At 40.7% G+C, this 25971-nt stretch overlaps 1 protein-coding gene across 1 annotated transcript; it reads right to left on the bottom strand.

Moving 5' to 3' along the window:
• Positions 1-1738: 1738 nt before the first annotated feature.
• On the bottom strand, positions 1739-24010 carry LOC127797180 (26S proteasome regulatory subunit 4 homolog A). Its single transcript, XM_052329802.1, has 6 exons — positions 23444-24010; positions 4309-4554; positions 3028-3197; positions 2738-2954; positions 2507-2647; positions 1739-1962 (listed from the first exon to the last, which is right to left on the bottom strand). The coding sequence occupies exons 1-6, from the start codon at positions 23921-23923 to the stop codon at positions 1879-1881; spliced, it is 1338 nt and encodes a 445-aa protein (XP_052185762.1). The 5' UTR covers positions 23924-24010; the 3' UTR covers positions 1739-1878.
• Between the last annotated feature and the right edge of the window lie 1961 nt (positions 24011-25971).

Genomic DNA, 25971 nt, shown 5'->3' with positions numbered 1-25971 from the left:
GCTCAGATCCACCCCCTCCCATGGCGGTAGCCATCACCTTCTCTCGCCATGGCTGTGGCCCTCTCTCTCTATATATATACTGCACAGACCTACCCCTTTCTCTCTCTCTTTCTCTCTCTCTTTATATATATACTACACAGTGCACAAACCCACCCCCTCCCATGGTCGCGGCCCTATCTCTCTCTTTCTTTCTTTCTCTCTCTCTCTATATATACACACAGAGAGAGAGGGGGTAGGTTTGTGTAGTATATATATATATATATAGCATAGTGCACAAACCCACCCTCATTTCTTTCTCTCTTTCTATATATATATATATATATACTGTACAAACCCACTCCCCTCTCTCTCTTTCTCTCTCTCTCTCTCTCTATATATATATATATACTGCACAGGTACATGAGGAACAATGGGGGTTGGTCTAGGCTATTGCATTGTTGCATTTGTGGCTTCACCTAACTAACCGGCTAGTGGTTGCTGTTGAAGGGGACTCTGGTTTTGGTTTTAGCGCTATGGAAGTGGAGGTCTCGAATTCTCAGTACTTGACTATAAGTTCTCACGTTATTGCTAGTAGATAGATAATAAAAATCTCTTGCTCGCACGCCTTATTCCTTTCAATTATGAAAGCACAGAATACAAATTGCACGTTAAATGCTTAAGTCTAAATTTTGATAGCTAAAAATTCATTTGCATTCCTATTTGGCATTTAATCATATTGTTGTCTATAATCGGTTAAATATTGTGTTTTGTTTCTTACTTTAGTAGGGATTTAGATAGGGCATTAGTCTGTCTGTCTCTCTCTCTATATATATATACTATATAGACTCACCCCCATCTCTCTCTCTCTATATATATATACTGTACAATCCATCACCCACCATCGGCCAGCTCTTTCTCTTTCTTGCAACGATGGCCGTGTTCATCGTGGTTGCCATGGCAGGTGGGTGACTATTGTGTTCATAGTGACCATATGTGTATGTGTGTTTTATGTATATTGGGGGGTGGGTGATAAGCACGACCATGGTTAGGGGGATGGGTGATGGCTGCGGCCATGGCGGCTAGCGATGGCTACCATGGCCGCAGCCCTCTGTGTGTTTGTGTATATATATATATATATGTATATATATAGAGTCAAGTGTATATATATATACATGTGTATATAAGAGTTTGGAACAAACATAACAGAGCCATTTATTCACATTGACGACAAATACTAAAAAGATATCTTTTTAATTGTTTAAAGACCAAATCTTAAGATTTTTTAAATGAGGAAGTTAATGTTATATTTTATAATAGTTGAGGAACTTTAAGATATATTAAGCCAAACAAAAATGGTTTCAGTTTTTTTTTTTTATTCAATTTTTGTTTTGTGTAATAACTTTAATTTATTTCAGTTCTATTTTAATTTTGTGTGTTAAATAAAAAAAAATTAAATAAACAAACAAACGTCATTTTATAGATGAATTAAATTATTTGCATTCAGCCTGAGATCCTAGTTCTAGCTTAAATATAATTGGCATTCTTAATTTCTTAATAAGGAGAATGTTTATCATTCCTCAGTTAAGTTGGCAACTAATGCTAAATAGGACGATAAAACGAGTGATACTAAGACTTTGAAAGGCGATGCCAACTATATGGCAAGACCGAAGTTGACAATGGCATTATCTCAAAGTTATCTTACTTAAATGGCCAGTGTGCCAACATCCCGACCCGACACCTTACCTTTAATTTCAAAATATTTAACGAGAGATTGCTGGCCTCATCATTCATAGCCAAATGGCAAATGCTTACCAAAGAAAAGAAATTGTCCCCATAAGTCATAAATTTAGAGAAACATTCACACACGTAACAATTTCCGGAGGAAAAAACAGAGCATTTTCACATGTAGAGGCCTTCTGGCACGCCCTCTTTCTTCTTGAACATGACCTTATCTTTGGCCTTTTTGAAATCTGGATGAGTAACCTGAGGCAGGTAGAATGATTATTCCATTAGAGAATCACTTGATAATTTCAACAGATTACATAAACTCGTATGATTGTGTTGTACGTACGGGCAAACAAATTGAATAGTCAGAAGGAAGCTATATATATCATATATAATCATCAACAAAGATCACCCATTACCATCAATTAATTCCTTGTTACTGATACACTATTGATTAACAGCTAATGAGACCAGGATGTTGGCTTTTGAAAGTTGACTTTATCAACATAAAATGCCAATAGAAATACGAAAATACTCATCATTTTAATCTAAACTAGCATGAGAGAGTCCTTCCAATAAGCATTTTTCAAATCTGAAGGCAAAGAAGAGATACAAAATTCATAGCAGCTTTTGCTTTTTTACTTTAGATTTTTTAAAGTTCAGTTTTTATAGTTTGTAAATTATTGCTTTTGCCTTTCTTTTAATTGAAAATCAACAGTTTGCCAAAAAAAAAAAAAAAAAACCATAAGCTACCCTAGTAAGCCATTCCGCACAAAACATTAGTGAAAATAGATTGCCTCACCTTCATTCGTCGCTCTCTTAAAGCAAGCAAACCAGCTTCAGTACATATTGCCTTTATATCAGCTCCAGAAAATTCATCCTTGGTCATAACAAATTCTTCCAAGTTGACATCATCAGCCAAAGTCATTCTCGATGTGTGTATCTGTGTTTATGAGAAGCTTTGTTCGGTGACAGAGCATTAAAGTAATATTTATGTTTGTAATTCTTGAAATCATGTGATATATGCCCATACCTGGAAAATGCGCCTTCTTGTTTTAATGTCAGGAAGTGGGAATTCTATCTTTCTATCTATTCGACCAGGTCGAAGCAGAGCAGGATCAAGGCTTTCAATTTTGTTTGTTGCAAGAATCACCTTAACATCTCCTCTTGAATCAAACCCGTCCAATTGGTTCAGCAGTTCCAACATGGTCCTCTGAATTTCACGTTCACCGCCTGAGTGAGCATCGTACCTGTAGAAAGCAATAAATGATTAACTAATACCCCACGGTTTATGGTTATCTCTATGGATGTTCACGGACACACCTTTTTGTACCAACTGCATCAATTTCATCAATGAACACAATTGAAGGCGAGAGATCATCAGCAACCCGGAAGAGTTCCCTCACTAACTTTGGGCCATCTCCCAGGTACTTCTGGATCAACTCACTTCCAACAACACGCAAGAAAGTTGCTGAGGTAGAATTCGCAACTGCCTGTAAACAAATAAATAAGTGAATCAGATTCTGCAACTAATGATTCTGAACACAAACAAGAGACAACACCAATCACAATCTCCATGCAATTCAGTGCAATTTCGTGAAAAAGGTAATCAATTAACAGAAGAACAAACAGAAAGGGGAAAAGGAAAAACAAGTTTATAGGCATGTGTATCAACAACCATTAATTGCAGCTCTTCCTGCAAAAAGAATTGTTTCAAGACAAAGCAAGTCAGGTAAGGAATACTGTAAAATATGTAGTCTAAAAGATTTTCAAGAAGATTCTCATATAATTTTCAGGTACTTCGGGCTTGAATAGCATTGTTAATAAAGGATAACAGTTATTTTCACCAGACAACCTGATTCTACCCTGGGGTTAATGGCAGATGAAGAACAAGATCAAAAGTAAGAAAAGAACACCTCATGAACATGTCAAGCTGAATGACTAATAATTTGTAGAGAAAAGAAGCATACCATCAAATTCAGACGGCAGAACCACCCATATAATATATGTACAATTAAGTTAAAGCCAATGGTACTTTGCTTTATCATCCAGCGAGGATATGTTTGCTGCATCATATCAATCTTTTTGGGCCATGTCTAAACTCCATTCAGTTAAAGATTTGGTAATATGCAAAGGCTTAGACCAGGAAAGCATGACTCTCAGAGTAAAATGACATTATCTTCTGCCAGTTCATTGTTCTACAATATTGAGATATCATGGCCGAAGGACAATGACAACCACAATGCCTTGAAACAGACCCCAAAGTCAAGCAATCCATGTTTCACCTACATAAAACCCTTCCCCCTAGCTCAAGTCTTTAAAAATCTTTACCATCTAACACAGTTTTAGACTAAGCCAATAACCTCAATTAAATATGCTTCAGTATATAGGCTAATAAGTTGCTCCATAATTACTCAAACATTGAAATATTCAACAAAGCTAACTTCCAACCACTTGAATTACCCAAAGATAGAAAATATGACCCCAAAAGATCTATTTATGCATATAACTTGGCAAACACAAGGGTTTTCAAATAAAGACAAAATAACATTCAGAGAAGGAAAATTGATAAATTAATTGGCAAGGAAATGAAAACAAACACACCTTTGCAAGTAAGGTCTTGCCTGTTCCCGGTTCTCCATATAGTATGACCCCCTTGGGAGGTTTGATACCAATGTCTTCATACAATTCAGGGTGTGTCAGAGGGAGTTCGACTGCTTCTTTGATTTCCTGGATCTGTGCATCCAACCCACCTATGTCAGCATATGACTCCAAAGGCGCCTTCTCAACCTTCATCACCGATACCATTGGATCAACTTCGTCTTGGAGAAGGCCAACAACAGAGAGAACCTGAGAATTGAAGGGTTAAATAATAGAACCTAGACTTTCTTCCGTCACAACTTCTGATAAAACACAATCCTTTTCTCGAAAATAAGGTTTCCTAAATGAAATGGCAGATATTGAAGATTTTCAGCTGAAGAGAACATTTAGAGTGTGTTTGATTGCACACATTTACTATAGAAAATATGTAATTATTACATATATTTTCTATGGAAACAATCAAACACTTTTAACTTTTCTATGAAAAATATGTGTATGGTACAAGTATTTAAAATTTCTTTTCATATAATTCATTTTCCAAGGAGGTGGGGTGGTTTTTGTTTTTTAGACAATCGTTACCTAGAATTAAATTCTAGGTAATGCAATCAAACACACTCTTACCCTATATGATTGGTTAATTGAATACAGTAGGAATAGTATTAATCCAGAATCATCAAAAAACTGTATCCTTAACAATATCATGCGCGGAGCTGAGAACAAGCTTGTTAAAAGCAAAGTTTGACTCTGCCAAGTTGCATCTAGATACAAGAGAACATTTCTCTCATTTTTTTTTTAAAATAAATTTGTTTACACATACAAGTTCTGCATCTGGATTTTGAGGTTTGTTAAGTGGAACTACTCGTGCAAAAACATAGAGCTAAGATTATTGATGTGGCACCACATAAAATTACCAGAATACCCCTATGCACTAATAGTCTCACTTGCCACATGGATCGCTTGAGAGACTGACACGTGGCAAGTCAACAATCCGAAGCGAAGCCCAAAAAATTCAGACCGGGCCGCAAGACCCGTTCCAACTTGAGTGGAATCCTCGGGAGTCGTACCCGCTCATCACGAGTTTTATCTCGGGTACCCCATAACGGGTCCGCCTATAAAAAAACAAGAGTCCTCACCAGGTATGACCAAGCTCTACAGCTCTCACATTTATTACTACTTTACTAATTTGAGCATCGTAGTCCACCCCGGAGGACCCTAGCCCCATCACTCTATTATCTTGCAGGTTCTATCACCAAGGTCCGACATCGCCAAGTCTGAGGTACTATTCCCGAGGTCCATTCGCAGAGGTGGCACGTGATGGTCGGTCCCAAAAACCATACCGAGGTCCGAGGTGAGGAGTGGAAGTCCGAAGCGCGAGGTAGGGAAAGAAGAGGCCGGAGAATATGGACGTCGGCCCCACGGTGGGCGCCAAATGATGATGGTTTTTGGGACCGACCACTACGTGTCACCTTTGCGAATGGACCTCGGTAATAATACTTCGGACTTGGCGATCTCGGATCTCGGTGATAGAACCTGTAAGACAATGGAGTGACGGGGCTAGAGTCCTCCGGGGTGGACTCCGACGCTCAAATTAGTAGAGTAAATGCAAGTAGTAATAAATGTGAGAGCTGTAGAGTTTGGTCATACCTGGTGAGAACTCTTGTTTTTTATAAGCGGACCCGTTATGGGGTACCCGAGATAAAACTCGTGATGAGCGGGCATGACTCCCGAGGATCCCGGTCAAGTTGGAACGGGTCTTGCGGCCCGGCCCGAGTTTTTCGGGCTCCGCTTCGAATTGTTGACTTGCCACGTGTTAGTCTCTCAAACGATCCTTGTGGCAAGTGAGACTATTAGCGCGTAGGGGTATTCTAGTAATTTTAGGTGGTGCCACATCATTTGCCCCCCACTTCTTGAGCCGAGCTAAAAATCATGCTGTGCTGGGTCGAGGAATAGCTTAATTTATGAGGTTATTTGATCGTAAATTCTCTCCAAAACACTAGAATATTTTTAAGCACGAGATTAATGCCTAACAATCATTTATTACCTTAAATTATAAAGGGTCCTTGGTTGGAGGGAAACATTTGTTAGAGAGAAACATTCGTTATTTTGAATATTTGGCTTGAGAGCTTGGGATCCCTCTATATAAGCCCTAAGGCCCCACCCCACGCTCATCACTTCAAGACAAATTCCCAATTTTTTGAGGTTAGTTTTTCCCTCATTCCTTTGCTTTTCTTTTTCTGCTTGTCTAATTTTTTATATTATATATATATATTTTTTGTAATATATATACATATATCTTTTATTAATAATAACAAAATAAACTTCAACTTGACTAACCCGTTTCTTTGGTTTATCTTTTTTCCCAAGCTAAATCGCGCCTGCTGAACTCCCTTAGGCTCGAGCCCAGCTGTGGTTTTCCTTCCCTAACCGCTGTCTTCATTCTCCTGGTCAGTAATCTCTTCTTGGCTATTTCTATTCGTTTTTTAGCATGTCTTCTTCCTCTGATTCAGAAGCCTCCAGTACTAGCTCTAATAGTGAGGAATCGAACATCGAGTTATCCAGTCCCTCCCATGGCCCCCTTCGTAGGCCTGAAAAACTTAGGAGGCCTAAAAGAGTTTCACCTCATCCATCTTCGGAGTCGTAGTGATCTCAACCTAGAAAACTTACCGAAGAATCTAACCATGGACCACTCCACCATAACTGAGAGAAAGTTGTTTCCCCTCCTCAGAAAATACCAACTCATCCATGATGAGTATTGGTACAGTGAATCCCGAGGTCTAAAAGCTCACCAGGCCCCCCATGGTTGTATCATCGCATACGAGCAAACCCTTGCTGCAGGCCTTAGGCTTCCCCTTGTGGCTCCTGTAGTTGAGGTGTTCTCTGTCGTGGGGTTATGCCCCTCTCAGCTGACTCCCAATAGCTGGAGGTGCCTAGCTACCTTCGTTCTCTGTTGTCGAGCTCGAGACATTACTGCCCAACTCTTTTTTAGGATGTTCAAGGTAATCCTCATTAGTAAAATCGAACCTCGATTCGCCTTCTCTCCCCTCAACCAGCGTCAGTTCATAGTCGATAACTCCACCTCGGTAAAACGATGGAGGAGTAGATTTTTCTTTGCTGGCTTGAAAGACGGGGGAGGGGTAGTTTCGGGGTGCTAGTTGAGTGGGCTTTCCAGCTCTCAAAGGTCTGTAGCGCGAGATCACGCATGGCGAGCTTCGTAATATTCAGATCTTGAGGGAGTTTAAGCCCATCAGCGCTCGGGCCTTGATATGTGACCGTACCTTGTACCTGGGGGGTTTATCCACTTGCCTCGAGCCTGATGTCACTTTGGGTGGTCATTTTTCCACTATTTTCATACCTTTTTTTTTTACTTATTTTTCTTACCACTGATATCTTGCCTGTGCGTTTGCAGCTGAGATGGTGAGTACGGCTTTCATCTAGGGGAAGAACAAACGGAGACCTGTAGAGGATGAGGGCGGCCCTACTCCTACGAGGGGAAAGGCTGTCTTGGATCCCCCTCCGACTGAAGAAGAGGAGCTTAGCCACACTAGGAGGAAGAGGACTTCCCGACCTCCGAGACAACTCATGCTAGCCCCCGAGTCTCCCCCACACTATTCAGACCATGTTCCTGACTGGGGTGTGAAGGAAAACGACCTTAGTCGAAATAGTCAGGTAGTAAGACGCACAATTCACCACCCCCGCCAACCGTCAAGTGCTGGCTGAACAGTCCTTAGAGGCAATAAAAGCCGCCTTGTGCAAGTATTTGGCCCAGGTAATCCCTTCTACTTTATTAGCATATTTCAGACTTAGCTATGTTGCATTTACTTGTTTTGCTCATTACAGGTGGTCACGCTCGTTTCAGACTTTTCTGGACGTTTTTCCCAATCTTCCAAAAAGACCTTGGAACTAGACACACAGTTGTATGAGAGAGACGAATTACTGGAGAGCCAGAGAAAGAACCTGGATGAGTTGTCCTTCGAGCGACAGTCTTTGGACCTACGTATTCAAGAGCTTGAGGCAAAGCTATCTCAAGCGGACTCAAAGTTATCCCAGGCAAACTCAATCATTCGTAAGTACAAGTATAAGTATGCCGAGCCCATCAAACTTCCTGAGGTGGAGGAGTTCATCCAGCAAAACTTACAGAAAGCTTGGACAAAGGAATTTCAAGCCCATGCGACTGAGGTGTTACAAACTCATCCAGTCTTGGACATGTCCAATGTTTGGTTTGTTGAAGAAATTGTAGCCGAGATGGAGGACTCGGAGATGGCCGACGATAACGATGCTTCTCCTGATGCTTGAGTTTTTCCTTTTTTCATAGTTAGGATTTTTTGTACTTCTTTTATCACCATGTATTGGACCATTTTGCTTTTATATAATGACATTCCATTATAACTCCTCATTTTTTGTTTGCGGACGTATGGGCCAAGGAAAAATTATAGCACATCACCCTCTTCCAAAAAGGAGGGGCGAGAATCCAGGGGTCCAAAACCCCAGACCGTCCCTTCCTGTTTGTCGACTTAGGGAGAACCAAGGGTTAGATTAGCCGTCTTCAACTATGCAATGGAGCAGGGGCGCCCTCATCCTCTGCGGGTCTCCGTTTGTTCTTCCCCCAGATGAAAGTCGTACTCACCATCTCAGTTGCAAATGCACAGGCAATATATTAGTGGCAAGAAAAACAAGAAGTCAAAAAAAAAAAAAGCAAGAAAATAGTGGAAAAATGCCTACCCAAAGTGACATCAGGCTCGAGACAGGTATAAGTGGATAAACCCCCCAGATACAAGGTACGGTCACATATCAAGGCCCGAGCGCTGATAGGATTCAACTCCCTCAAGATCTGAATATTACGAAGCTCGCCCTGCATGATCTCGCAACTACAGACCTTTGAGGGTTGGAAAGCCCACTCAACTGGCACCCCGAAACTGACCCCCCCCGGTCTTTCAAGCCAGCAAAGAAAAATCTACTCATCCATCGTTTTACCGAGGTGGGGTTATCGACTATGAACTGACGCTGGTTGAAGGGAGAGAAGGCGAATCGAGGTTCGATTTTACTAATGGGGATTACCTTGAACATCCTAAAAAAGAGTTGGGCAGTAGGCTCAATGTCTCGAGCTAGACAACAAAGAATGAAGGTAGCTAGACACCTCCAGCCATTGGGAGTCAGCTGAGAGGGGCATAACCCCACGATAGAGAACACCTCAACTACAGGAGTCGCAAAGGGAAGCCTAAGGCCGACAGAGAGGGCTTGCTCGTATGCAGTGATACAACCATGAGGGGCCTGGTGAGCTTTTAGACCTCGGGGTTCACTGTACCAATACTCATCATGGATGAGGTGATATTTTCTGAGGAGGGGAAACAACTCTCTCTCAGTTATGGTGGAGTGGTCCATGGTCAGATCCTCGGGTAAGTTTTCTAAGTTAGGATCATTACTCACATGAGACCCCGAAGAGAGATGAGGTGAAACTCTTTCGGACCTACAAAGTTTTTCAAGCCTACGAAGGGGGCCATGGGAGGGACTGGATAACTCGATGTTCGATTCCTCACTACTAGAGCTAGTACTAGAGGCTTCTAAATCAGAGGAAGAAGACATGCTAAAAAAACGAATAGAAATAGCCGAGAAGAGATCACTTACCAGGAGAATGAAGACAAAGGTCAGGGAATGAAAATCGCAGCTGGGCTCAAGCCTAAGGGAGCTCAGCAGGCGTAGTTTAGCTTGGGAAAATCTCGAACCACACCTGCGATAAAGAAAACCCAAAGAAACGGGTTAGTCAAGTTAATGCTTATTTTTTAAGCTTATTTTGTTATTATTAACAAAAGATATATGTATATATATTACAAAATATATATATATAATATAAAAAATAAAAAAAAACAAAAAAATAAAGAGGTAGGAAAGGGGCTCCCTAAGGGGAGGTCAGCCATGGCTGAGCTCCCAGACCATGGCCAACCTCAGCTAGGCCAAGCTCTGGCTCGGCCATGGCCGAGGAAGCTCGGCCCCGCCAAGATCTGGTGGGGGCAAGCCAAAGCCGACCTCGGCCATGGCCAAGGCTGCCTGGCCAGGCCGACCTCGACCAGGCAAGCCTCTACCTGGCCGAGGGAGAAGATGAAGTTTAAAAAAAAAAAAAAAAAAGGCAAAATCAAAGAGGAAAAGAATAGACTAGTAGTAAAAGCAAGGCAAAAAGAAAAGCAAAAGGAGGGAAAGACTAACCTCAAAAAATTGGGAGTTTGTCTTGAAGTGATGAGTGTGGGGTGGGGGCTTAGGGCTTATATAGAGGGACTCAAGCCCTCAAGCCAAATATTCAAAGTAACGAATGTTTCCCTCCAACCAAGGACCCCTTATAATTTCAAGGTAATAAATGAGGTTGTTAGGCATTAATCTCATGCTTAAAAACACTCTGGTGCGTCTTGGAAAGAATTTACGGTCAAATAACCTCAGAAATTAAGCTACTCCTCGACCCAGCATGATTTTTAACTCGGCTTAAGGAGTGGGGGGCAAGTGATGTGGCACCACCTAAAATTACCAAAATACCCCTACGCGCTAATAGTCTCACTTGCCACATGGATTGGTTGAGAGACTGACACGTGGCAAGTCAACAATCCAGAGCGGAACCCGAAAAATCCGGGCCGAGCAACAAAACCCATTCCAACTTAACTGGGATCCTTAGGAGTTGTGCCCGCTCATTACAAGTTTTATCTCGGGTACCCCATAACGGGTCCGCCTATAAAAAACAAGAGTCCTCACCAGGTATGACCAAGCTCTATAGCTCTCACATTTATTACTACCTACATTTACTCTACTAATTTGAGTGTCGGTGTCCACTCCGGGGGACCCTAGCCCCGTCACTCCATTATCTTCCAAGTTCTATCACTGAGGTCCGACATCGCCAAGTCTGAGGTACTATTCCCGAGGTCCATTCGCAAAGGTGGCATGTGATGGTCGGTCCCAAAAACCAGCATCAATTATCCTCGGTACATTTCTGACATACAGTTCTCTGACTCTTACTTCAAATTTCTCTGCAGAAAATACAACTATTTATTTACCTAATAAGATTTTTTTTGTTGATAAGCAAAGAAAAAAACAAAGAAATGCCAATACAGGATCAAACCCTGTACAAAAGAACTTGAAAGGACATTTATCTACAAGATCAACTCATCTAAAAACAAGGTAAAAGATAGATGACTAAAAGAATGACCATCTTTTGACCCCAAAAGAGAGAGAAACAAGGAATGTTCCCTGAAAAAAGTGCAAAAGGCTTTCCACGTCTTCAAAAGTTCTCATAATCCTTTCTCTCCAAATACCACAACATCACACCCAGATGAGTGGTGTTCCAAATCCTTCTAGTGTGCCTCCTTGTACCCCACTATCCTAGAGTCAAAAGATCTAACATTGTGGCAAGCATCACCCAAATTACCCCTAACACCTCAAAAATAAGACACCACAATTGTCACACCATAGTCCAATGTAAAAGAATATGGTTCATGAATTCTCAACCTGCTACACACAAAAACACACCACCACTAACAACAATAACATTACAAGCATTAATCTCACTATGGTAAGTTGGCTATGTAAATTGTATCTCTATAATGATTTATATCCATAGTCATATCTTTTTTAAGATCATTATATCCCATGTCATATGTAGGAGTTATATTTTTCCCCCTTTCTTATCCTTCCTTTAACCCTTTTAGGGTTCGTTTGTTAGCAGACAAGCTATCGTTTGGTTATCCTTCAGATTTTTAGTCCTGGACTTCCAAGTGTTTGGTTAGTAGAACTATGCTAAAGGATATCCTGTATTTAATCCTATCTCTTGTTTAGTTAATGCAAGGATAGACACATGATAATGCAAAAATGACCAAAATACCCCTGTTACAAAGCTCCAGTTCATGCGCCAATCAGCTTTTATACTTAGGGGGCAAACCAGTCATTTTGCCCATCTATCCTACCCACTAGGACAATAAATCCTAACCCCCACCCCCCACCAGGGATTAAGTTATCCCTCATCCGCGGGATTCAAATTCCCATCCCATTTATTATCCCACATGCATAAAAACAAACCAAACATGAGATAATTTTTATCTGCCAATTTATCCTATCCTATCCCGCAAACCAAACAACCCATACTATGTACTTCTTTCATTTCATTCACTTGCCTCACAAGTAAATCTATTTGTTTTCTTCTCATGTACATAGTGTTCTAAAACATGCTAGGCGCTAGTCAAGCGCCAGACTGGGGCCTAGCGCCTAGGATGCCTAGGTGGACTACTTTTTTTTTTTTTTAAGTTTTTTATGCAATTCATGTTATTTTCAAATAAATCAAAGTTGATATATATAATAAATATATAAACTAATATTATATAATATATATATATACATAAACGGATGACGGCTATACATACCGGTACCAGAGGGCGGAAAAAGAACAACCAACAGCAAGAGAGACGACTGGTGACGACAGCCAAGGGAAATTAGGAAATCAAGGACCAAGAGAGACGACTAGCGGCGGCAACGAGAGAGAAATCGGGGCACAACACAGGCACTTGACTTCCACGATCGGTTAGTTCTCACTTCTCACTTCTCAGAACTTAAAACCTTTGAAAATTAGGCGACGCAGGCAGCTAGGTGCCGCTGACGATCGATTAATTAGATCGGTGCCTAGGAAGGCCAATTAGCCTATATTTGTGGCGACAAGGGGTAGCCCTAACACCTCGGCAGTGCCTAAGCCGATTTTTAGAACATTGCATGTACATCTATGTGAAGGTGGCTAAGCATATCCTAGCTCATCTTCAATTTAACAATCACATTAAACAATTTTGTAAACCATAAAAACACCAAATACTAAAATGTGTTGCCCAAGGGCAATAGTTGTAATTGCACTAGAATTGTTACTTGTAGTTACTTGAGTTGGTTAGTGTGTTAGTCATAGTTCTGAAATGTGTGAGGCGCAAAGGGTCCTGGAGCCGTAGGCCCGAGGCGTGCCTTTGCGAAGCGAGGCACACCTTTGAAAAAACAAAACTCAAAATCTTGTAAAATCATAAAAAAAACTATCAAATTATTAATAATAACACATGCATATCATTAATGATTGATTATCTTCAAATTCTAAACTAACAACATCAAAGTTAATTCATTCATCATGCAAATTCTAAATATCATCAAAGCTCAAACTTAAAGTATCAAACTCAAACAAGTACCAATCATCATGCAAAGTTCTAAACAAACATATAAACACTATAAGTCCACGATCAAGAAAATGTTTTCATTTTGAAAAATGTTATTTTTCTAAGTCTAGAAGATTAGCGCATTATAAAGAAACATATAAGAAAATATTTTCATTTTGAAAAACTATATCCCGGTATTTTAATAACCAATATTCATTGTTGTTAAAATGATTTTTAATGAAATTTTCAAAAAATAGTAGATATGTATTTTGGGGGTGGTAAAATCGCTAAATCCCGAGTTTGTACTAAAACCAAAATTCTATTTTTTTATTGTAATGAATTTTGATTTTTTAGATATTTTTATTGAATCCAAATGAGAGGTACTTTCTTATTTACATTTATGTATTAAAATAAATGGAAGGTAAAATATAAATAAAAGAAAATGTGGACATTTACTTAAACTAAAGAAATGTAAATATGTTGTAATGTATACATGTTGGAATCGAGAAGAGGGGGAAGAATTGGGCTGCCCAGGTTTTATTAAAACCTAAGTTTCATGAGGTGCGCCTCTCGCCTCGGCGCCTCACCGTGCAAGGCGAGGACCTCGCTGAAAGGGTCTCGCTGAAATCGCCTCGCCTCACCTCATCAGCCCAGGTGAGGCACTGAACTGGCGCCTTAAGACGCCTTACGCCTAGGCGCCCCTTTAACAACTATGGTGTTAGTTGATTAGTTGGTTAATAATTGAATGGTTGTAAACAGCCTATAAATATGCGATAGATTAGAGAATAAGGGGTTTCAATGGATTGAATGAAACATTTTGTTTTCCCTCCCACTCTTCTATCTCCCTCTGTATGTCTACAACCTTTCCTTTCCTTTTCCATTTATCCTTCTTTTTGTTCTGTTTTCTCCTTCCAATTATGTCCTTTCTTCAATTTCCTATTCAAACCCTAGGGTCGTGACAATTGGTATCAAAGCAAATGGTTCTTAGCTGTGGATCCAACTAATTCCAGTAGTGATTCTGACAACAAAATTCAGTAAGGAACCTAGATTTCAGCGGATTCAATTTGGGGTGGAATTGAATGAGTTACAGGAGATAATTCAAGAAGCAGCAAGTTTCGGTGATTCCGAAACAATTAATTTCATTAGAGTTAGGGGCCTTCAGCCATTGGACGGTGATTGGGTGATTCGATTCTGGGCAATCGTGAAGACGCGATTGTTTGATCTAAGACAAAGCAAGCAGTGTCGGAAGGACCGAGTCGTAAGAAGTAGACACGAGAAGGTCAGCAAAGCTAGCGATCTTAAGGCGCGATTTCGAAGCAAGGACAACGGTGGTGATCAAAGGCGAATTTCGAGCAATTCTTGTCTATCTCTTGAAGGCGAAGCAAGGACTAGGTCTAGGCGCAAGTTCAAGAATCGCTCTTGATTGAAGCCGAGAATAGGTTTGGGTGTAAGTTCAAGAATCAGCCTTGATTGAAGTTCAAGAGCGATGCTTCTCAGCTGAGAGTTCAGCAATCTCAGTATCTGATTCCAACAAAGCTCGTAGCATATGGGGGTGGATTTTTTAAGGCAAATTCTAATAGGTGATGTGAATTCATGCGATAATTCCAATCCGACTTCATCAAGGTAGATCATAACGGAGCAGTGATTTCAGGCGATTTTGGCACATTCAAGAGTTCCAATGATTTCAATTGGTCTCAGTTGTACGATTCTTGGAAACTGCTCAAGGCGATTGACAAATTGTTGTTTCAGAGGTGAATTTGCAAGGATTTGAACTGAGAAGGTAGATACAGGAATTGCAAATACTTGGGAATAGTATTGACAACAAATTGAAAGGTTTATCAAGTAAGTTTGATAAATTTTTATTAAGTTTACCAAGAACGATCAGGTTGGAGACGAGAGTTACAATGAGGAGTTCAACAAGCAAAAACACGAGGACTCAGTTATGGAGTATTTGGTCAAGTTTAAGAAACTAAAAGCACGGGCAGTCCATTCCCATCCAACCTTAAATGAGTCTTATTTTGTATCAAGATTCACTAATGGTCTTAATGATATGCTAAGGCTTATGGTGAAAATGTTTTATCCTACTACGGTGGAACAAGCGGCAAAGAAGGCGAGGCTGTAAGAATTGGCATTGGAAGCTATTGGCAAAAAGCATGGGCTGCCACCTAAAAGTTATCTTAAGGGCAGCCAGTAGAACAAAGGTATTTCTGCAGTTACCCCCAGTTTACAGCAAGAAGTTGATGAATTTCCCGCAATGGATCAGGAAATTCAGGAAATAAAAGATAATCTTATTGAGGAGATCTCTATGAAAGATGAGGAAATAGAAGATGTTGTGAACTCGAGAAAGGATATGATCACACCAACTCTGGATTTTAAAGACTTCAAGTCTATTTCTCTAGAAAAAAAGGGGCACTCCTCCAATACCTGATGACAATAAAAAACTAATTTTTGAAAATCTACAGGATAGAGTCAAAGAGGAGGAGAAACAAGCAGTTAAAAAATGTCAATGTGCGGCAAAAGATTTTGTTGGTCTTTTAGGCACTACCAAGGAAATCACAACTGATGGTATTGTTGGATATTTCTTAGCCGCTAAAGATGCAGAGGAGTTGGGGTTGATTTTAGCAAAGGAAAATAAAGGAGGTACTTCAAGAAAGCTTTAAATACTTGTTGAAGAAAGAGATCTTTTCACTTTCATTCATCAGATAAAGCCAAGAAGGAGAAAGAAAGAGAGGCCAAAGTGAGTAAGAGAAAAGAATAAGAAAAGGTGAAGACAAAATCAGATTGTGAAGGCTAGAATTGGATGAAGGACAGGGTCAACAACTTCAAGTTCTTGGGGACAAGAGCTCTCTCAAGAAGGGAGCAATTGTCATTACCCAAGAGCAGTAGTTGTAATTGTATTGGAGTTGTTAGTTGTAGTCACTTGAGTGGGTTAGTGTGTTAGTTGATTAGTTGGTTAATACTTGAATGGTTGTAAACAGCCTATAAATAGGCTGTAGGTTAAAGAATAAGGGCTATCAATGGATTGAATGAAACATTTTATTTTCCTCCCCACTCTTCTCTCTCCCTAGGTACGTCTAAAACCTTTCCTTTCCTTCTCCATTTCTTCTTCTTCCTGTTCTGTTTTCTCCCTCCAATTTTGTTATTTCTTCTTCAATTTCCTATTCAAACCCTAGTAAACCCTAGGGTTGTGACATGTGTTTCCAATTTCTCACATAATCAATAGTGAGAATGGAGTCGTGTGTGTCACGAACCTAGGGTTTGTGATAGGTTAAAAGAGGAATTGGAAGGAATTAAGGGAGAACAATATAGAGAAGAAGATTTAGGGGGAAACAAGAGAAAGAGAGGGAAATTGGAGGGAGATTGAGAGAGAATTCTAGAAAGAAAAATGAGAATATTCATTCAATCAATTTAGGCATACTCCTTCCAACCTCGGTTGTGGCTTATATAGAGCCTAACAACCTCCCACATACTCTCATGTACAATATAACAACTAGTCTAACTGCCTATAGAATAGGACAAAGCCCTATAACAGAAAAAAGAAAAGAAATTACAATTATTGTATATTGCATGCCAACTCCTAATATTATATTTACTAAACTATCCTTGGGGTCATGACAATTACCCCCTCCTTAAGAGAGTTCTTGTCCCCAAGAACTTGCAACAAGTAGCCATGGCTCTTCACCAAATTCTAGCCTTCTCTATTTGTTTCATTCCTCTTTCCTTCTTTCTCCTCCTAGGCCTTTTCTTCTTTGTTCATAGGTTTCCAAGATCCATCCCTAGCATAATTTGGCTTAGAACTTCAATAGAAGCAACCTAATCAATCTCAATGACTTCAGGTTCAAATTTGTGAGTGCTTGATGGACTAGCAGACCGAAGCTGCAGAAAGTGCTTGTCCCTAAGCAAGTCCTTCACTTGAACGAAATTTGAAAAAAACAAAGGAAAGATGGATTCAATCTTGGATAGATCATTAGCTGACTTAATTTCTACTCGAAGATGTGAATGTAGCCCATTAATCGTCTTCCTTTCAATGTGACCACTCAAAATTGTCAATTCCGACTACTCAAATACCAAGAAAGCTAGACCCTTAATGTCCTCACATGGAGGTTCCACAACAAACAACCCATATGCCCCTGTCGATAATATAGTTTGTTAGGATTAGGAGTTCTTAGAAACTCAATTCAATACTTCTAGTTTGCCAAATCTCTCAACATTCCTCACCTGAAAATCACCTGTTGAGGTGTGATACCCAACAAGTCCAAGGCGATGATGTGTTTGGTCGGGAAAGTTATCTATCATAGGCCTCGACCCAAGATTGATAGTTTTGTTGAGAGGTCCAATACCACAAATAGGTGGCCCAACAAGAAGATGGCCCAAGCACATTTACTTTGTGTTTGAGGAAAGCTGGGCTTGGCCCAGCTGCTTAAACCAAGGACCAAGCCCATTTGTCCAAGGCCCACATATATATATATATATATCCTTAGTTTGACCTAGCTTCTCCATTTCTGTTCTTCAGCCGATTCCAAAGCAGGTTTGTTTCTTCTTCAGCCAATTCCAACGCAGGTATGGTTCTCTTCCCTTATCTTATCTCAACCTATCGGATAACCCAATGGTTATCCTCATCCTTGGAGATATCTATTTGGTTCTTGGGAGGTTATTTTGATCGATAAATCGGGGAAATAGGGGGGCCGAATCAGGGTGAATGCGAGAAGAGAGAGCTGAGAGTGAGAAAGAGTGTTCTCCTTGGTGGGGTTTACTTCGTCCTTGTGTGGGTGTGCTATTCTCGGTTGTGGGTTTTGTAATTGAAGCTATTTTGGGAGTCAATTGAATGCGGTTCTTGGGCTGTGCTTGGAACCGATTCTTGGTTACCTTTTGTGGGTGAACGACCGATCAAAGCTGAGCCTTGCAAATCCACCTCCTTCTTCTCCATTGCTAAGCATCGAAAGGGAGTTTGCTGTTTTAAATTTTCAGCTTGTGTACTTTTAAGTTGTACTTACTGTTTTGCTATTTCTTTGCCCTAATGATCAAATCTTGTGGTTGTTTTGCGAGAGATAATCTCTACATCACCCACAACAGAAAATATAAACTAGAAATGCAAGAACAAAGTTAAACAAAGAAAGAACATAAAAGATACAACCAAACCAAATCAGTAGGTGCAAGGTTTATCCTAGTTCAAATTGATCAAGGATCAATCCTACATCCAACCGCAAATCCCAAGAGCAATTCCACTAGAAACCGATGAAAATAGATTACAAGAACTATCAACTCTATATCACACAAGTTCACTACTCTCACACAAGAGATTACAAAGACTAACTTTCTCTCAAAGCCTTTTCTCTCCTCTCGGCAATCTCACTTGTATTCAGAGACAGAAATGAATGAAGTTTGTTATGTCCGACTACCTAGCCCTCACCTCCTATTTATAGACCATAGGTGGCGTTAATTACAAGGCCTATTATTTAGCCTACACAGAGACTAAAATATCCCTTATAATAAACATCTAAGTTAACTACTCTCTAACTTAAAAAATTCCAGTCGCACTCATTCTTCTAACGAGTTCTAATGTCTTCTTCATCTTCTAGACAAAATCATCCATGCAAAAACCCAACATAGCCACATCTTCTTTCTGTTCCTCAGAATATTCCCGAAGCTCACTCTCAACATTTTTCTCCTCTACTTTAGCAACACCTTGTTTTTGCTCACCAAAATATTTCAGAAGCTCGCTCTCCATAGCTTCCTTCTCCAAGAATCCTCTGTTACAATAATTCAATCCTGATGATTGCTTGTTTGAATCAATCATCTTCTAGTGAGAACTTCCTGGTTGGTCATCTAAAACGTTTCTTCTTGATTTCTCAAATAATTCAGCAAGAAAGCTGTAGTGATACTTCTGGGTCAGTATCCTTGCAAACTCTTACAGTTGCTCTCATATCATACAACCAGATTCCTCGCACGTTTTGCTAACCCAAAGATCTAATAACTGTTCCCGTGCCTCCTGATTCGGCCCAAACTCCTCATGATTTCTGTTGAATGAAAACATAGCATTCTTTTCCTGCAATTGAGGTTCCAATCGTATCGTGTGCGCACTGCTTCCCCTAGTCTCACGAGCAGGATAGCCCATTGGAAATGTGGCATCCTTCTGCTACAATTGAGACTCCATTGGTCTCATACGTGCACTGCTCGTCATGGCTGAAATCTTGTGCTGCAATTGAGGCTCCCATGGTCTCATGTGTGCACTGTCCATCATGGCAAAAATCTCACGAGCAAGACAAGTCGAAGGCCAATAAACAAGAGCTCTGTACATCCTTTGAAATTAGCAGTCGAGGGTCACTTGCTAGAATTTCGAATTCCATCGAATCCACCAATCTCTGGAATAATCAATTCACCGAGGTCACTTAGATCCGTTGGGTAATCAATAGCCTCATAGCAGTTAGCAACTTATAAATTAGCTTCACTGTTGCGCCTTCTAGTTCACAATCGTCTGGCCTCGAATCCGCTTCAGCTTATGGTAAGTTAGTCACAGCACCTGCAATGCACCAGTCGGAAGCTTCACTGTCTGTCTGCTCCAGTCACGATCACTACCAGCCGCCAACCTCTTGCTAATGACAACCCAGCCAGTGACGCATCCTTCCCCTAGTTTTGCCCAATCACTAACCATAATTTGACAACGGCCACGACACCCACTGCATTACCGTGAGGAACCTGCTACACAATCGCCAGAAACCTACTGCAACTAACTCAGCCGCAACACCCACTTCCTTGCCCCAGTGTTGTTAAAGGCACGCCTAGGCGTGCGCCTAGGCACAAGGCCCCTCAAGGCGCAGCCATCTCGCCTTGCCATGCCCAGGCGAGGCGAGATCCAGCCAGGCGTGCCTAGGCCCTTCAGGCACACATCCATCAGGCGCAGCTGATTTTTCAGCATGTTTTATTTTTTAAACATTCTTCTTCTTCTTCTGCTGTTGCTAAACTTCTTCTTCTTCTTCTTCTTCCGCTGCTGCTAAACTACTTCTTCTTCTTCTTCTTCTTCTTCTCACTACGCTGCTGCTACTGCTAGCCTGCTTCTTTTTCTTCTTCTTCTTCTTCTTCTTCTTTTCCTCTGCTTCTTCTTCTTCTTTCTTACGCTGCTGCTACTTCTTCTTCTTCTTTTCCTCTTGTTCTTCTTCTTCTTCTTCTGTTAAAATGTTGTCTAGAGTATAGATTAAATAAGATCAGTTATGACAATGTTTTTTGAGGGCCAATGAGGTATTAAATAGAAGTTGTAACCCAAACTGTAATTAGTGATAAGTTGGGGGTGTAAACTGTAAATATTTGAAAGTCTTCATTGAGGTTCTGCCTCCTATTATAAATAAAGGGCAAGGGGTAGCAAATGGACAGAGAGTTCTCATTTTTTCTATTTGTAACGAGTGCTGATTGTTTCTGAGAGAAAGGCTAGGGTTGTTAGCTTTGTAATCTTAGGGGAAAACAATTGGGGCGCTTGGGAATAGAAGGGAGAGAAGGGCCGCTACTGTACTGATCGATTTCTGGAAATAAAGACTGCTTTCGGGAGGATCTTAAAGGCTGGATGTAGTGCCATTCACATGGCATGAACCAGGATAATCTTGATGTTCTTGTGAATGTGTGGTTTGTGTTTCTTGTTTGGTTTAATTCTGTTTTCTATTTTATTTTCTGTTGATTCTATTAAATCTGTTCCTTAGATCAAATTTGTGAGTGAGTGAGAGTAAGTGTGGTAGAATTTCTATCCAAGAAATTAGTTCCAGCAACCTTAGATATAACATCTTCAGTTCTTTTTTTTTTTAATTTTTATTTGTTGATGCCTGCTGCTGCTTCTTCTTGAAGTATGTTTATGTTGTGATTTATTTAATATATGTTGAATTCTTGAATTTTTTGATAACATAAATGTTGATATATGATTAGGATCTATTTTATGACTTATTATTCAATTAAGAAGTATATTTTTCTTTCTTCTTAGTCAGCATGCGCCTTGCACCTGCCAAGCGCGCGCCTCGCCTTGCGCCTCAGGCTCCAAGACTCTTTGCGCCTTAGTGCGCCTTGGGCCTTTAATAACACTGTCTTGCCCAACCAAACCATGATTGCCAGAAACCAGCTGCACAACCGCAATCGCTTGGAACTCCTACACCGATCACAACCTCCTAGCGTCAACCTCTGGTCACCCACTCCAGTCGTCTACCAAACCACATCACCCACTCCAGTCACCGTCCAATAGTCCACCAGCTTCGTTGTACTCTTCTCGAAATCACAACGAAGCTCACCTGATTGAATTTGCCAAGACACAACTATCATCGATGGTTAACGATCATTGGAATCCCACCACACTTCCTCTACGTCTTTGATTCCAAGTCGAATTGATCACCTACTGTGCTTCGCCTCTCAATTTCAAATCGAGAATTGTTTTGTTCTCTCGATTACAACCTAGCTACCTTGATAACTTCTGTTGCATCAGCGGTCCAAAATTCCCAACCGATCAATGAAATCACTGCCCATCCTATAGATCAGCAAGCTCCAGATATGATCGCGACCACTGATTGTCAGTTCTATTGCAATCATTGGCTCCTATGATGTAGCTTCCTATGATTCGCCTGCTCTATTGAATTCACCGACCTTCAACTGGAATCAAACCCATAGCCAATGATTAACTGTTCTGATACCAATTGTCACGAACCCTAGGTTAAAAGAGGAATTGGAAAGAATTCAAGGAGGGAATTAAGGGAGAACAGTATAGAGAATAAGATTTAGGGGGAAACGAGAGAAAGAGAGGAAAATTGGATGGAGATTAAGAGAGAATTCTAGAGAGAAAAATGAGAATATTCATTCAATCAATTTAGGCATACTCCTTCCAACCTCAGTTGTGGCTTATATAGAGCCTAATAGCCTCCCACATGCTCTCATGTGCAATATAACAACTAGCCTAACTGCCTATAGAATAGGACAAAGCCTTATAACAAAAAAAAAAGAGGAAAGAAATTACAATTATTGTATATTGCATGCCAACTCCTACTATTATATTTACTAAACTATCATTGGGGTCATGACAATGTAATGCAGTTCAACTTGAAGGCATTCTTGAACACCATATGGCCTTCTAAGGGAAACCCATCTGCCCACGAATAAGATTAATTTTAAGCCATTACTTTTCATAGGCATCCTTCAAAAGAAACAATTAGGAGTAAAAAGGAAAGAATAAGTTTTCTTTTCTAAAATTTTGGGTTTAAGGTTAGGGCAAAAGAAAGAGCTCAGGGTAAACACCATCTTTAGACTCATGGGAGGAGTAATTCATTAAAAAGGAAAAAGAAAACACACTCTCTTAGACACATTATATAATCTATGTAGCCAACCCCACTTAGTGGAATCACTGGTTGTGATTGTCATTGTTGTTGTACTCTACATTGATAACTGCAGTAATTTCACAAACGTGAACACTCATCGCTTGAGTGATTGTGTAGCAACGAGCTACAAGAGACCAGAACCTTAAGCATTGAACCTAAAAAGAATTATTTGTTCCTTGATTGAACCAATACAGCTGTTCCACTGGGGGTGATGGTGGAAGTATTGCTAATGGCTAATTGCTCAAAGAAAGGGCTTTGCTTGTCCCGTTTAGTATAGTAGTAGCAGCAGTAGTTTAGGAGATTAAAAACTTTCCAATTTTTCAGGCAAACCCAACCCATTTTTTGTGAAATACAAAAAGCGCAATCCTAACATAGCTTGATAGACCAATGGTTACTTCCCCATCTAGAAGGAACAAATTAACTGAATCTAAATTTACTCCTTTTTTTTTTTTTTTTTGGTCACGTTAGAAAATGGGAAGCAAACGAACAAATATTGGTAAGAAAAGAATTGTTTGAATAGATAACAATAACTAACGCTAACACAATTCATTATAGTAAAAGAAGGAAAAACCTCTCACACTAGGTTGATAATTAAAAGCCTTAGCATCCCCATCAATCCCGAGAATAAACAATCAGAGAAGTACATACCTTATTGTGCATCAAGATGGCACATCCAGGCTCGAGTTGATCCTTATCGACGAACGACAAAATCCCCACATAGTACTCCGGCCCCACCGACGACGAAACGATGGCGTGATTCTCGTCGATTAGCTCCTCCAGATTGCCGACGCTCATGGGCGAGCCCCTCAGATCGTCGACCTTGGAGCGATCCTCCTCGGTCTTCTCCTCTTGGGGCTTCAACCTCTCCTGGTTGGCCACGAACTCTTCCTCCATGAGCAGATAATCCTTGATCCGCTCCAGCTTCAGCAGTCGGAGCTTGCACTTCGTCAGTGGCGTCACCGTCGGGAGGCGGGCGGCCGCCTCTGGCCCCTTCTGCTTGCGCTGCTTCCGGCCGACGCGAGCGGGCGGCGCCGCCGGCTCGAACTTCTTGTCCTTCTTATCCCCCTCGTTCTTCCGGTCGCCCCCCAGGCCTTGCCGGTTCAGGCCGCCGGGCGTTCCCTGACCCATGATTTGGCCACTCCGAAGAGGGATTTAGCGAAGAGAGCGAGAGAGAGAGAGAGAGAGACAGAAATCTCTCTCCACTGGCTTGCCTGCAAAGAAATGATATTCACCTCGTCTAGACTAGCTTTATAAATTCGAAGTTAGCGGATCGGGCCAACCCGATTCGGCACCTTTTCATATTGGGCCTCCATGGAATGAAGGCCCAAATTTTAAACGACGACAACAAGCCGTCCCCTTATGACGTTTGAGATTGGGCATTGTGATATTGGGCCCTCAAAAAGGCCCCGCCCCAATTTGGTGAGATGTTGTATATTAAGCCTTTCAAGTTTAAGCGGGATAAATAATGCCTTAATACCTCATAAAAAAATTAATTGATTCCAAATTCTTTAAATAAAGAGGAAGAAAGAGAGTTTTATTAAGTAATCGGCAACTAGTGTAAACTTTAAATTCTAAACAAAATTATTAAATAATTGCACTTAATTAGGTTAAGATTTGTGATAACCTATTGTTAAGTGACAATTTCTATTTTTTTTTCATTCAAAAATTATGAGAACATAAATAACATGTTAATTTGAAATAATGCATATCAAAATAATTCAAATGCACATGCAATGCACCACATGAGCTAGTGTAACACCCGAGAATAATTTTGAGGATACAAATGATGTTTGATAAAGGGCATAATTGGATTTTTGAGAAAAATAAGACTATAGGGCACACTAACACAGCTTTGGACGACCAAATTTATCAGAGGGAGTACCTCGGACCCTAGATATCCAAGGAAAATGGTATAGTATCGACGAGCAATTAAAATTATGATTTTTAGTGATGAAAGAAATGAGATCGGGAACAGTTTTCGGTACAGCAAAAATACAACTGTCAATTAGGTCGTATTACCGAATTGTTGTAAACGACATCCAAAAAGTCAATGGAGAGTGTCAAGGACTAGTATTCGATGTATAGAACAACCCTTAAGAGGTTTCAGGTTGAATCGAGTGGATTTGAGGTCAAATAAATTAGTCGGGCCTAAGTGTAATTTTCTAAAAATGCCCGAGGGAGGTCAAAACGGTAAATTTTTGAAAGTTTCAAGGGAGAAATGAGAAGTACTAATCTTGAGGGTCTTAGTGAGGGTGTTAGAAAGATCAGGGGCTTGAGGTTAAGGGCTAAAATGCAAAAGAGAAATTTCAAAGGGCCAAAGTGCAATTTTCAGAAAATTGTACAAGCATGGCAGATTTGGCCGAGATTTTGGCCCGATTTTTCGGCGATTTGGGCAGCCTAGGGTCGTCAGGGAGTGGCCTATGGTGGTCTAGGAGGCGTGGGGAAGAAGCCTTGGCCGAAGATCGGCCACGTGGGGGCGGATTTTGGCTATAAATAGCCAAGGGTTTCGGCCGAGAAGGAGGCACCAAATCGAGCTCGTTTTCGAACGATTTTTGGAGCTTTAATAGAGGGCTTTTGGTGTCTGGGAGACAAGGATCATTTTGGGATCGATTTGAGGCGTTTTGGAGTAGGTTTGAGGGGGTTCCGAACTCGGCCGAGGGTTTGAGGCGGTCCGCCTTCCGCCGCCTGCAACTGGCCATTTGGGCCACTTTCCGGTGGCCTTTCGGCCTGATTTTGGTGGGGATAGGATCGACTTCTCAAGGGCTTCCGGGGGGTACCGGTTTCGAGGCGATCAGAGCAACCGCCGACGGCCGGCTAGAGGTAAAAGATGACCCACGCGTGACTGCCATGCGCCAGTTCAAACCAGTCAGCCATGCGCCCACGGGTGAGGGCGCGTGAGACTTCAGGTAATTTCAAAATTTTTTTATTTATTTTAAGAAAATTAAATTATAAATTATTATGTAAAAATATTTGAGAAAATAGTCGTATAGATATTTATTTTGAATTATTAGAGAAGAAAATGAGAGAAAAATAGGAAAAATATGAAAAAATTAAGGAAAATTATAATTGTTGGATAAATGTGATGATTAGGGTGCCTTGAGGGTTGAGACGAAGTGACTCGTGCGAACCTCGAAGAAGGCACGCAAATCGAGGCAGGCACGCAAATCAAGGCATAC

The sequence above is a fragment of the Diospyros lotus genome, chromosome 3 (genome assembly GCF_014633365.1).
Source record: "Diospyros lotus cultivar Yz01 chromosome 3, ASM1463336v1, whole genome shotgun sequence".
In the NCBI taxonomy this organism is placed as follows: Eukaryota; Viridiplantae; Streptophyta; class Magnoliopsida; order Ericales; family Ebenaceae; genus Diospyros; species Diospyros lotus.
Note: the sequence above shows the minus strand (reverse complement) of the source record. Positions and strands in the feature narration are given on the sequence as shown.